At 40.9% G+C, this 14,550-nt stretch overlaps 1 protein-coding gene across 1 annotated transcript in view; it reads left to right on the top strand.

Moving 5' to 3' along the window:
* The window catches only part of LOC123970276 (caskin-1-like), a 32,817-nt gene that overhangs the window by 8,845 nt on the left and 9,422 nt on the right, over positions 1-14,550 (top strand). Inside the window, exons 3-17 of the mRNA XM_046048267.1 lie at positions 811-908; positions 3,349-3,494; positions 3,659-3,754; positions 3,984-4,105; positions 4,478-4,586; positions 5,064-5,172; positions 6,274-6,368; positions 7,411-7,525; positions 8,113-8,403; positions 9,270-9,368; positions 9,457-9,641; positions 10,769-10,850; positions 12,235-12,302; positions 13,729-13,836; positions 14,360-14,461. Coding sequence (XP_045904223.1) covers positions 811-908; positions 3,349-3,494; positions 3,659-3,754; positions 3,984-4,105; positions 4,478-4,586; positions 5,064-5,172; positions 6,274-6,368; positions 7,411-7,525; positions 8,113-8,403; positions 9,270-9,368; positions 9,457-9,641; positions 10,769-10,850; positions 12,235-12,302; positions 13,729-13,836; positions 14,360-14,461 — 1,825 coding nt within the window. The remainder of the gene's footprint in view (positions 1-810; positions 909-3,348; positions 3,495-3,658; positions 3,755-3,983; positions 4,106-4,477; positions 4,587-5,063; positions 5,173-6,273; positions 6,369-7,410; positions 7,526-8,112; positions 8,404-9,269; positions 9,369-9,456; positions 9,642-10,768; positions 10,851-12,234; positions 12,303-13,728; positions 13,837-14,359; positions 14,462-14,550) is intronic.

Here is a 14,550-nt window from a genome sequence, read left to right as displayed (position 1 = left end):
CAGCCGCAGAAGCTGCTTTCGGTGAAAAAGCTCTAAAAAACACTCTATACTACCCACTCTGCACCAAACAGCAGACAGACACAGTTAGCGACTTGCTATTGACCCATTCCTTCATTAGTTGATAGTGACCAATAACAAAACTAAAAGAGAGTAAATATTTGACTTATATACATCGGGTGGTTCGAAACACGACTCAAGAAAAAGAAATCTCCTTCTCAGATTAACATATTAACAGCCATATCATTTTACACATTATGCTCAGCCTAAATCTTTGAAACTTGTAGCCAGCTGAAGAGCTCAAATGTAATGTAGTGTAATTACCTCAAAGGAAAGCCAAAATTTCCCAGCTCTTAATTTGCTCAGAAATCTATCTATGGATTTTGGCTATATTTAGAATCATGATGGGTTAAGCTTTTTATGTGCACATGCTTGGTTTGCGATTGTGTTCCATTTGGCCCCATCAGATAACAAATATCTTTTTATTATGTTGATTGGAATCAGATAATTGGACGCAGCTCCTTGTGTAATGACTGATGATTCGCTGATCTAACTCCAGGGCCCGGCCCTTATATTCACCAGGGATCCATTAGACACACACACACGCATAGATGCGCTGTGTGTACGCTCGGCTCCGGGGTAGAGAGATTGCTTATTAATGGAAGTAGGTCATTTGCCCCCTCCCGTCGCTCACACAGAGCTGAGGGGCGGAGCTGCTCTACGCTGAAGATTATTTCAGTAAAGTTATTCTCTGATTTTACACTACATCTACGAATATGTGTATTTTTATGCATAATCTGTGTCTGTGTGAAGGTTGTCACCGCTGCACCATGCTGCTCTGAGTGGTAACAAGGAGCTGATCTCTCTGCTATTGGAGGCCCAGGCAGCAGTGGATATTAAAGACCATAAAGGTAAAAAAAAATACACAGAGATTTTCACAGAATACAAGTGTGCTATGTTACACACACACACTCAGCGAAATAATCTCCCAAAAAACAGGAAGACAAATACATATTCTGGCTTCCCCTGTGTGACCAAAACACCATCTTGTGTAATAAAGGAGAGCTTGTTGGAAATGCAATAATAAAAGAAGTAGCAGTGCTTAGGAGAAGTGACAGATTTGTGTGCACAGCAAACAATAGACAATAGACGGGGAATGCTTTATGGTGGTAGGACTAAGAGCCAAGAGGATGCAGAGCAGCAAATATCTTCATCTCATATGGGCAGATTCCAATGGAAGAAGAAGAAATCTCATGGCAGATGGGAGATATAATCCCTCCAGGATGTAGGGCTACTGTCTCTGCACTCGCAGTCAGTCATGCCCAGCGTGTTATCCAAATAGAGGTACACAACTGGCAGGCGTCCTTGCAAGGTGGCTAGTTTCTCTCCATGGATGTGGTAGGAAAATCATTCCTTCAGTGACAACCTTATGGTGAAGACTGGAAAGCTTAAAATGACAGACAGACTAGCTGGTAAACATGCTAGCTAGTGGAGCATTTAGCAGCTAAAGAGACAGATATTCTCATATACTCAGGTGTTGGTGGAGACCAAAACAGAGCTAAAAGGAGAGTTAAGATTGGACTTACATTCATCAGGTGGCCAGAAACCCAAAGACTCCAAGTGAATAAAAATATTGCTCTGTGTCTGCTGGATGTGTGAATAGACAGCTGTTTCCTAAGTAGATACCCATATCAATTTAAATGTCAGAGTTCATAGCTTGTTTTGGCTAAGAAATACAATACTGTAGGCTTAAGATCCTCTCCTCACCTCTAAATTCTACTGCTCATTCGGAAGAGATCACACCAATCTACAAAATGTTCTTGTGCAAGATGCCATCTTAAGGTCACTGACCTGGACGTCTTGCATGCGTAGACTTTGGGGCCTTATATCCTGTCCAAACAAAAGCATAAAAAAAGAAAAGGGGCCAAACAGTGTATTCCACAACTTTGTCAAGATACTCCTGGGAACACAGTTGAGGGTATTTCCAAAATCAGGAAACTCATTTGGTTATAATTATCAAAATTCTGCATGACCTTTGTTCTTGTTATTGGTGCAAAAATGAAAAGTGGGTCGTCTGTTCTATAAATATGATCCAGACATTGACCAACACAGGATATGTGAATCACAATACCACTCTGTGGCCACTGGAAAAGAAACAAACTCATATCACTTCCAGCAATCCTTTAAAATAACCTCCTGAATTGAGGCAGTGTCCATTACACCACAAAATTCCTGTGTGACTCTCTTTCCCTGCACAGTCTGGGTGAAGTCCTTCTTTTTGCGAGTCACCAAAACACTTTCTAGAAGCTCTTTGAGCCTGCCTGAAAGTCATTTTCCATCACATCCCTTCATATACTCAGGCTTTAGCTTCTATAACTCCTACAGCTGCTGTGCCTCTTTATCCTGCCAGCACCTCTCTTCTGACTCAGGACTTCCTCATGCCAGCAGGCCTGGAGGGCCTCTTTATTCAGTTTGACAATGTGGCTCATCGCTGGTATCAAGACTGGGGGTCTTAGGTACACTACACGCTAAAAAGTGGCGTTTAATATCTTCTGGTTAGAGGCACTGGTAAGTGCTTAATGGTTAATTATTTAATGCTGTGCTCAGGTGAACTTTGAACCACCTTGTATCTCCTGCATGGCTCCACGAGCGTGCTGCAATGTACAGTTTCCTGCAAGGTTCCCTTAGGTCTTGTTCAGCCACTTACAGGGGATTTCTTGTTGTGCGCTTTTTCTGAAAGCAGTTTGTCTGCAGCGTCCCATGAGTATGAAGCTTGTACAAACAATGCATCCACGTTCACAAAGGGTCACAAGCATGTCAATCACAATAAGATGGCATATCCAGAAGGGATACTGAGAGTGTGTGCTTATATCTGTTGCTACAGTAAAACAGATTACATTGCATTCATGTTAGGGCTGCAACTAAAGATTGTTGTCATTATTAATTAATCTACTGATTTTTTTCTGAATTAATCCATCCATCATTTGGTCTACAGATTGTCATTAATAGCAATAATTACTTGAGATCGATAATCAGTATAGTAACTGATCCATTTCTACCTGTAGAATAATTGTTTTAGCTGTAATGCATATTTTCAATTTCAGTGGCAACACTTTTGGAATACATTTGTGAGTTTAATAATGTAGTATAATGATTCAGCTGTAAAATGTATGTATATGTAGGTATTATTGCCAGCTGGTTTGTGTATAAAAATAAGAATAACAGAGTGTGCGTCTTTGCATCCATCCATGTGTCTGTGTGCATGTGCTTGTGGGGTCTTATATGTCTTTTTTGCTGTGTGTTTTTGTGTGTATTTGTCTGTGTGTTTGTGTGTGTATGTATTTTGTGTAGGAATGCGTCCTCTGCATTACGCTGCATGGCAGGGGAAGACTGAGCCAATGAAAATGCTGCTGAAGGCAGGCTCGTCAGTCAACGGACAGTCAGATGAAGGACAGATCCCCCTCCACCTATCAGCTCAGCATGGACACTATGATGGGGTAACTGTGTGTGTGTTTGTGTACTGTAGGTGTAGGTGGTATATATTGGTGGCCGTGTGTGTGTGTTTTTGTGAGGTGCGTTTTTCTGTTATGTGTGCCGGGTGATGCACGTATGATTTGTGGAAAGTGTCAGTAAGATTTGCGTGTGTGTGTGTGTGTTACAGTCGGAGATGTTGCTACAACACCAATCCAACCCGTGTATCTCAGACTCAGCTGGCAAAACTCCATTGGACCTCGCCTGTGAATTTGGGCGCGTCGCAGTGAGTAGATTTGACTGAAAACCAAACTGTTACAGAGAAATTTTTATTTATATTTTATTGTATTTAACATTCATTTGATCAGGAAAGCCTCAATTACGGTGGCCCTCAAAAGCTTAACACACTGAAACTTGTGGGAGCAGCTTCATACAAGCTTGTTTACATCGTTCAATGCAGACATTAGGAACTGTTCGTAGAAATATAATACATGAACATGCTGTGTGTCTTTTAGGTGGTCCAGCTCCTGCTCAGCAGTAATATGTGTGCAGCCATGCTGGAACCAAAACCTTCCGACCCCAACGGAGTGTCACCTCTACATCTCGCTGCCAAGAACGGACACATTGATGTCATACGGTCTGACAAGCTAGTCCTTTCAGTCTGCCTCTCTCTGTGTCAGTCTGTCTTCATACCTACTCTGCATAGTCAGTCCGTCCACCTGACTTACTCATCTAATAAAACCTTAAACTCCAGGGCCACTTTATGATCTAAAAATCTATTACGATCTATAGCACATACAATGTATAGGTCCAGTTAAAGTCTTTTAAAATGCTTTAAAACGTACTACTACTACTTTTATTGACCTGCATTTATGTAGATAGGTTTTGTAGACATATTGTCTTACTTTACTTCTGTTTTTCATTTGTATTATTCTATATAAGCACTCTGATGTAGTCATGTTATGAAAGATGCTAAACAAATAAAGGTTAATATTATTTTGTGCTGCAGGTTGCTGATTCAGGCTGGTATAGATATCAACAGACAGTCTGAGTCTGGCACAGCGCTACATCAGGCAGCCCTCTGTGGGAAGACAGAGGTAGTACGCCTGCTGCTGGATGTAAGTCTATCTGTCTGTCTGTTTAATGTGTTTACAAAAGCAACTGTTGTTAAAGCTGCCTCTCTCACCACAGCTGAGCAAGTTTACACCTCAGCACTTGGCATTCATCCCACTGAGCTGTGTGATGAAACCTGTGGGATATGTTGGCCTCTTACATAAAACTGTAGCAGAGTGGCTAGAACCCTAAACGTCATGCAATATTCAAACCAGCTCTGTTTTGCTTTTTAGTCTATTTGTCACCTTCAGATGAATAAGGATCCTGCTTTTGAAAAGGGCCTGCTTTCAGTGTCCTCTCTTATCCTACTGTATTTCACTTTTGATGTTACTGCTGAGGCAGCACACACAACAAATGATAGCCACAGGCATGTACACACAGCCAGACTGACACCGCAAATGCACAGTATCCCTATTATAAAATCAATGTGACGCAATTTCACAGTGCTGCTTTAATAATTTTTTTTCTCCATTTCCACCCAGAGCGGCATCAGTGCAGGCGTGAGAAACACTCTGAGTCAAACTGCTCTGGACATTGTTAACCAATTCACCACCACACAGGCCAGCCGAGAGATCAAACAACTACTGAGAGGTGAGTACAGGAGTGCACACACACACTCACTACAACTATTTTTTTTTCTACGCCATTTGGGGGGAGTAGAGTAATTCTACTTTTGTATACTGTTATACTGTTCCACAGTATTGTAACACTACACAGTCTAAGTGTTTGTCCACTACTTTGGAGTGTCAAAATTACTCCAGCAAATGACAATTTGCTCAAATATTGTAGGCCAATCCCTTGAAAAGCTCTATGAATCAACCTACCACAATAACATCTTAAGACTGGCCAACAACACTGTTTCTGACCCCAACCATGTCCTGAACAGTGAATACAAACTGTTACCATCCAACTGAAAATACAGGGTTCCACGTTTTAATAAGTTAGACTGAAGTACTCTTTTGTACACCAGTCAATCCCAAAATCAAATATGGAGCTTAATCCCATATCAAATGTACGTTGAAGAGCCTTGAGTACTTTCTTCTGTGACTGTAATCTTATGTTAAATGTATAAATATTTCTCTGTTGTCATTATTTTTGTCTTTTCTGTGATGTAGCAAAAAGAGCTGCTGTGATGCAAGAACAATTTCAGACTTGATCTGACAATAAAATATTATCATCATCATCATTAATTTAGTCACCAAGTAATACTAGGACTGGCATCACCAATATTGATACAGATATTTTTTAATGACCCTATAAAAATTGGTTAATTTTGGTCTATGATGTGTGGGGAGAGTCATGTGTCCTGATTTATTCATTAATAGGCTACTTCTGAATATATTTTCATCACCACCAAATAGTTTGTCAAACATTAAGAATTATTTTCTGTTATTTTATTATTACATCGATGTGAAATTACAGGACATATTTAATAGTAAATAACAGAATTGTGTGAATCTTTTGAAAAACACGGGTAATTGCTACATGCATTCATATACTCATATATATTCATATAGTGGAGAAGCAAAACAGTGCATGCACTCCACCCCTGCAGCAAGTGTTTACAGTTACCTCTTCCTTTCTGTTCTACTTTTTCATACTGCCTATCCTGTAAATCTCTTCTGTGCTCTCGTCCACTGCTTAACTCTACTCAAATCTACTGCTCACTCATATCATACTCTTGTATTGCAGATGCTTCAGCTGCGATGCAGGTGCGAGCACTGAAGGATTACTGCAACAACTACGACCTTACCAGCCTTAACATCAAAGCTGGAGACATTATCACGGTACATAGATCTAACAATCGTCCCAAAACACAATATATTTCTCAACCTGTCCCCAAAGTGCTGTATGTCTGTCTGAAATTCAAATTTAATGCTGAAAATATAAAATCTAGTTAATAGACAAACATATGAACATAGCTTTTGTATAACATTAACTTTTACACTAGGAGCCAGTTGCACCAGCTCTTATTAAACTTGTTAACTTAAGTATTAACAATGTGGAGATTAACGCATCACTAAATTAAAATGGATTGCACCACAAAAGCTAGCTAGTTAGCTGTGACTGAATACTTAAAATCAGTAACTGCCAGGTGTAACTGCTGCATGAATTAACTGACGAAACTAGCTTGCTAATATTTTATTATTATATAGCTCACTATATGACCCTTTTAAATAGATGAGAAAATAGAGAGAAAATATGCAATGTGTTTGATATATTTGACATGAAGTGCGGTGCAATAAACTGAACATTATAAACAACATTTCACAAAAATAAGACAGTATACGGTACCCCAAATTACAAAATGTTGTGCTATGAGGTCAGCGCCAGTTGGTTAACTTAATTGGATATTTATCACAATTTTTATTTATTTATTTATTTTTTAGAGATTCTTGTTTTAATATTATTTTGAACACAGGTGATTTTTCCAACAAAACTGCTAATTAAAAATTGCTTTTTTTGTTCAAAATGAGCTTTTATCTGTCTGTCTAGATGTCTGACATATTCCTTCATGTATGAAGATATTTATAAGGGATGCCCCCCTAAAACAATCATTTTGGGCAGTTATGTTACAGCTTGTGATGCTACAGTGACTTCCTGTTTACATAGCTGATCACTTTTGACTGGATAGCGCTACAGCTTTGCACATTACTAAGGTGTTTACTAGCTAGATTGTTTAAATCACTAGTCTGAAACTAGCTAGTACCATGAACTTTACACACAAATTTGTATGGTTGTAGCTGGTGCAACCTAGTCCAATTATTGTCTGAATGTGTAAAGAGGTTCAAATCTTATGTTTTAAACTGTATGTCTGTTTGTTGACAGGTTTTGGAGCAGCACTCTGATGGCCGATGGAAAGGCTGTATTCACGACAACCGCACAGGAAATGACCGTGTGGGCTACTTCCCCTCCAACATGGTGGAAGTCATCAAGAGGGCAGGTGACCACCCACGTCACAGCTGTGGTGTGTGTGTGGGGGGGGGGGGGGGGGGGGGGGGGGGGGGGGGGGGGGGGGGGGGGGGGGGGGATGTGTGTGTGCTTTCGCGTGTGTGAGTTCAGCAGCTGTTCTGTAGCTATAGCTGATCATTAGTTGTAGATAGCTGCAACATCATCGGCCTCTTTAGGAAGCCCGTTCGTTTTTCCCAATCTGTCAATCATTTCCATTGATCACATACTGTCCCATATTGGCTGTCAACCCTCCTCCCTTCCTCTGTATTTCTGCTCCTTCTGTCACCTTCCCTACTTAATAAAGCCGTCTAACCAACCTGCTCTAGATTGTGATGCTTTTGTTCATATTGTTTGTTTGCTTTATTGCTATAGTGATATTATATTTAATTTATAGAGATATATTCCCTGTGGATATATGGATGTATACTTTTCTCATATTTTGATTTTAATCAATTATTATTTTACACATTTTCAAATTTGATTAGATTTGTTTTGTTTCAAGTTGACTGATCAGTTGTTGTTGTTGTTGTTGTGTTGTTGTTGTTGTTTTGCACCTCCCTCCTCCTGGCTTGTGTCCAGGTCACTCCCCCTCCCAGCAGTGCCACACCCTCCTGCTCCGCAGGCCCAACCCTTGTCCCATTGCCTCGGTCAACGGACACTCATACCCCCCCTCCAAAGTCCTCCCCCTGCATCTGCCTCCCCCTCCTCCCTCTCACCCCAACACACAGTCCCTCCCTCGGTTCTCCTCCTTTGGGTACGTTCCTCTTCCCATCTCTCCTCCTTCTCTGTCTACTCCTCCTCTGTCCACTCCTCCTCCTCCTCCTCTTCCTCCTCCTCTCTCCACTTCTCAGGAGCAGCAGAGTCAGACAGGTACATACTGTAGTATCACTTTAAAGCACAGATAAGCATCCTTTCCACGCTGTTTGACAAGACCAAATATAGAATATATGACCTATCTGCTTATTCCAGCACTTCACTGCAGCTACATATATATTATATATGTGTATGTGTGTTTGTGTGTGTGTAGATTTATGTAGATTATGTATATGTACATATATATTAACTAAGTTCACCCTAATGACAAAATTAGATTTCTATTGCCATTTTAGCCTATGGAATATCCCAATTAACTACATTAACTAGAGTTTTTAAAACTAAATATGGAATATCTTTCTTGTCATTTGATTGAACTGACCCTTTAACTGAATTATTCTATTAAAAGCACCGTTTTGACAACTTCACATACTGTGCATATTATAGAAGCTTTGAGAGGCATTATTCACAATTTTATATCAATATTCTTCACTTTTCTTAAATAATTGGATGTTTTATTTAAAGTGAAGTTGTGTTTTGACCAGCGCTTGTCTGCACAATATTTATCAATTTATTAATATTGTGCAGACAAGTGCACAATGATGTGTACCAGATCTGTGGGTTTTGATACTCAGAATGATTAGCGCTCAGGGGTGGCGCAACCACTGTGAGTAATTTTGTCTTTGTGAATGTGCAGGTGAGTGAGTGTATCTTTGTGAGCCTAAGCAGGTTAAAGTGAGAGTAAACGCATTTTTATATTAATAACTATAATAGACACATTATCATTTGTGTCTGTGTAGCTGTTGATTAGTTACTGCATTTTTGGTTATAATATATGTTTTCTTCAAAAATAGTCTAAAATAGCGGCAATAACAAAGTGTGTGCGTGTGTGTGTGCATGTGTGCGTGCGGTGTATGTGACAGGTTCACGGACTGCAGAGCCGAGTCCTCAAGGCTCTCCAACTCTGGGACAGCAGAGCAGCACCAGCGAGGATATCTGGGTGCTACGCAAACCGTTGGCAGGTAAACTCAAAAGTGTGTTGTCAGGTTACAATGTATGTATTTGAAGAATGTCCTCTATGTAATACTGCATCCTGCAATGTGTGTGGAGGTGGCGAGCGCAGTGGCAGTGTGGGCAGCATCGGCAGTGTTCGTTCATCAAGCAGCTTGCAGAGTTCTGGAAACACACATGTTCTGACCACCCCCGCCCCCAGTCCACACCCGGCAACCACACCAGGAGTCAACACACATGGCCTTAACGCTCCAGGCCTGCACGCACAAGCTGAAGGGGTCAAGGTAAGAGACTTTTTTTGTGTGCATGTGTTTGCACGTGTTTACATCACACTGCTGCTGAATCTTTACAAAACAGCAAGCACGTCATTTCTGGGAAACGGCATAACATTTTCAGGAAACAAACACAAAGCCTAGTTATCAAGTTAACCACAGTTCTGTTTCCTGCTCAGTCTGTTCTTCCGTTGGAGAGATCAGCATCTCTTTTTTTCAACAGTAGACCAGGTGCATTAAGATGGTGGCCTCCTGGTTTCTCCTTAAAATCAGTCACATAGAAATATTTTACCTGAAAATCCCAACATCAACCTTTTCTGTCTGGACAAACTGTAACAACTAAATTCTACTGTATACATCCCTGAATACCTTCTCTTTGTGCTAGACTGGTTTTGTTAGATTGTGTAACCATGTGTCACTTCCAACATAGTTAATTAACAAAAGTGGCGTGTGGAAAAGTGGGTTGTCTGGCGTCAGCTACACTAAATTTAACAGTAATTTTTGTAAAAAGAAATAATGAATTCATACTTTTAACAACAAGCTTTCATGTATCACACATGGTATGTGAGCACCAAGTATTTGTATGTATTTGTAAGGAAACAGATTATCAATATATCACACCGTTGGCTAAAGTCAAAATAGTGAAGGTATTTTAATTCACTTCACATTCACATTCTCTAGTGTGCTTTCCTTTTTATAATCAAGACAACCTGCAGGTCTGCTCTCTAACACCTTTAGCACATTCTAAATTTAATTATTTTACCAGATATAATAAGTCTATTTTTATGTACTACCTTAATAATGCTGAATGAGCAATTAGCCGAATTGCATGGTGTTTCTATATTTTGCTGTAGGGACATCATCTATTTTAAGAAGTGTTTACTCTAGGATTTCTGCTGCATCAGTGTTGGTAAATTGCAGGAAGTTCAGAGTGTCACAAGCCTGAATCTGTCTGTTATGTGTGTGTGTGTGTGTGTGTGTGTGTGTGTGTGTGTGTGTGCACCTCTGAACTGAGTCACACGGTACCATGAAGATTTGAATGATTATGCTTGAGTAAATGTTTCACTTGTGAGTGCATGTGTGTGCCCATGTGTCTGTGTGTGTGTTTGACCATGTTTGTGTGTGTCTTTGTGTTTTAGCTCCTGGCCACCGTGCTGTCCCAGTCGGTAAAGGCTAAGGAGCATCTCTTGGAGCAGTCGCAGTCTGTTGAGCAGTCAGCGAGTAAGCACACCAAGTCACCCAAACACAGCATAAAATAGAAAATAAAATATTTGGCTTTAGTTGAAATGAGTGAGTTTGTCCTCACTTGCTAATAAAAAAACTGTATACCAGCGATTCAAAAAAAAAGCATTCGCTCTGTAGTAAAGTGATTACAATTAAAACAGATCAAGGCGGTGTTCACCAGTATGACAAGTGCCTCAGGGTTTGTTAGGATCGCTGCTTTTATGAATAATTTCACTTCATCTCACTTTTAGTCAGCCTGGCCCTCTAAAGACCACCTGTCTGTTCATATCAGATACAAACAGCCTTACCCATGCTTTATTTATAAAAGTTGCTATAAAATGCTGTCCTAAACAGCCAGGGAACAGGTCGCTCTGTTTTGGGGAAAACTCCATTTTGGCCCCAGGGAATTCATTCGTTTTAGGCTTTAGGCTACGTGTAATACGCAGAATAGAAAATCTGTAATTAACCTGAGCAGCGATAGCCACCATAAATAAAGAGATGGACCACAAAAATTTAAATGTTCCAGTGCAGCACCCAAAGAAAAAACATGATAAGAAAGAGGCAGTTGCAGTAGGATAACATCGGCCTTAGAATGGAAAGCACTCAGCATATAAATCTGCTCCAGTAAAGCTGATAAAAATCAGCAGATGGCTGGCGTTCTCCTATTGATGTTAAAATGAGCATTCTGGACTGGCATGTTTTGCTATCATGTATTAACCACAGCCTGTATTGAATGACTAATGCTTGGATCAGGGCCCACTTGTAACTAGTAAACTTCATTCCTGACATGGCACAAGTTTACATTATTGTAAGAAGCTGCTCTCTTTGTTCGCTTGGGGCTACAGAAAGTAGTACATTCACAATGTGTCTATAAATCATGTGTGACATATTTATACACACATATACAGTGTATTGTGTAGGCATGTAACTTTAATGTGGGCACTGTGCTTCTAGTTGTAGATGATTTAGTAATCTCACTTTAAAGGAAGCATATAAATTAGCATATTTTAATCTGCTGTCATTCAACTGGTTTAAGTGATATGTGGGAAGTGTAATGGTAACACAGCAAAGCTAGCCAAGCATGAAAGGTGTTACCAGAATTATTATGAAGGACTGCAGAGGGAATATAAACCTTACTTGATCTAATTTCTCCACTGCTTCTCACCCTCAAAAACTGCACTTGATCACTAGATAATACAAAACAAAAGGTTTACTAACAGAAATACACTATGTTCTGTGTATGGGTAATGGGTTTATGTTAAAACCTGTAATTAAAATAAAAAAGAGTGAAACAACAAAATTATCATTTACTACTGAAAGTAATATTTTTTTTCCCCTCTTGTTTTTTCCCCATGTCTCCTCTTTTCACCTCCACACCAAGGCTCCTCCAGTTGCACAGTTCATGAACAGCGGTCATTTGAGCGGAAGGCAGAAGAGGACGATGGGAAAGTGAGTTTTTGGATGGCAGATTGGTTCACTCTGGGGCCTCCTCTTTTCTGTTGCTGCTGTTTTTCCTCTCAACCAGCGCTTTGGTTTGAGAGAAGGACATCTTAGGGTGCGTTCAGTGGGCACAGCGAGGTGTCTGCCAGCGTGGTTGTGTTGCACCTGAACAGATGACACCCTGAGGATGGGCATGCCAATGTGTCAAAATGGAGAAAGACAGATTGACAGACACATTGAGGAGTCAGTCGCTGTCTTGCCGTCTGTCCCTCCACCCAACCCCCTGCCTGCCCTCACGCCACACTGAGATACCCACATGCTGCCGCTCTACTCTAGAACCCGCCCTGTGTGTTCTGTGAGGGTTAAATTTTCTGTGTTTGTTCTAGCAGCAAGCAGACGGCGTTTTCTAGGATCAAGCATTTACTAGCTGCCAGGCAACAGCAGTGTTCCCTTATAGAAGCAAAAGCAGTAGTGTTCTTAGTATTTCCTCATTGGTTGCAAGAAAAAATCTCTAATTTGACATAGCAAAGGGTCAAGTCAAACCAAATTACAAAACCATTGTTCCACACTTAATGATACCTAGTGGTATTTAACCATACCGGTAGTTTCACTTTCATTTGCAGGGATTTTTGAGATCTCCACCTCTGAGACTCCTACCACTACTACATACAATACAGATGAATAGAAATATATTTGACCTGCTCAAATCAGTGAGAAAACAACAAAACAAAAAAATAGCCCGAATAACCAGCAGTAAAAACCAGGTGTTAATCAACCTTTAATTGTGGGGTCGGTCATTGAATCTCCTGCATGTCAAAATTGGATGGGGGCAGAAGTCTCATCGGCAGAGATCACAAAACTTGTGATCTAACAAAACTAGTTAGCACCAGGGATGATTGAGTGGAACATGTTTCACATTCACTTAGTTCTTTATTTGTCCTTTAGGATGTGTCTTGAACACTTATGAATCACAAGCAGTATTGTTTGGCAGTAATGTATATTACTGAGAGATCCATTTATAGTGTTATTCCTGAAAACCCCTTAAGTTATTTACTGCATATTTTAGTAGCAGTAAGTTAGACACAGTTATGTTTTTGAGCATAAGTATATGTAGAATTTGTGCCGGTGTTTGCACAGTTACTGTTCGGTAAGCTAAAGACAACCAGAGATAAGCTGAAAAGCTCTCTACTATGTGCTCCAGAAAAGGTTCCCATTCCTTGCTGGTAAACACTTTCTAGATTTTGTCGTAGAGCAGGGTTAAATATCGGGACTGCAATGGAAGGTGTCTGTGCTGTTTTCTAGAACAGTCTTCTCCCCTGTGTTCTAGAGCAGGCTGCCATGCTGTGTCCTAGAACAGGTCTGTGTTCTGTGCTCTAGAAGAGGCCTGTGGACTCTTCTAGAAGCAGGCAGTAGTGTTCTGTGTTCTGTGTTCTAGAAGCAGGCAGTAGTGGCGTGGCTGGGTGAGTTTCAGCTGCAGTTCTACACCACCCACTTCCTCACCGCGGGATATGATCTAGACACCATTAGCCGCATGACCCCTGAGGTAAGGTCATGACCCCTGACCCCCTCACGCCCCGCCCCTTGTCTGTCAAGGCTCCGCCCAGCAAAGCTCTCAAATCAGCTCCCCACTGACCTGGATGATGTCATCATGACCCTCCTGTCTCTGTCACCTGACCCCCCGGTGTGAGTCCTGAGCCTCAACCAGTCACTTCTCATACTCTGTCTGCTTCATTTACATACCTGTGTTCACACATGGCCGTGTGTTGCAGTCTGTGCCGTAAACGCCCCTCTGTGTTTGTCCTTGAGTGTGTTTTCAGTGCAAGTGTGCGTGTGTGTGTGTGTGTGTGTACTGAAGCAGACACAGTGGTATGACGTAACCCCCCTCAGGGCAGGGGACACTCATCGGAGATTAAAAAGCAAAAGCAAAATATTCCTGAAGGCATATCAGACGCAGCTCATGTACAAATGTCAAACGTATGCATAAAATTGTTTGCATTTAAAAGAAAAAGACACCTCCAGTAGTCGTGGTGAATTCCTGATGTGACTAAGTGAGCTTTGCGTTGAAGGACCTGACGGCAATTGGGGTCATGAAGCCTGGACATCGAAAGAAGTTAACATCAGAGATCAGCAAGCTTCCCTCCACAGACTGGCTGCCGGACCACAAGCCTGTAAGACTCTCACGTGTACTATACAAACTAGATAAAGGTGGAGATGTTGAGTTTTGCCAGCTGCACGCACACAAGCATACACACATGCA

The sequence above is a fragment of the Micropterus dolomieu genome, linkage group LG04 (genome assembly GCF_021292245.1).
Source record: "Micropterus dolomieu isolate WLL.071019.BEF.003 ecotype Adirondacks linkage group LG04, ASM2129224v1, whole genome shotgun sequence".
NCBI classification, from domain to species: Eukaryota; Metazoa; Chordata; class Actinopteri; order Centrarchiformes; family Centrarchidae; genus Micropterus; species Micropterus dolomieu.
This window is presented reverse-complemented; position numbering and strand designations above follow the sequence as displayed.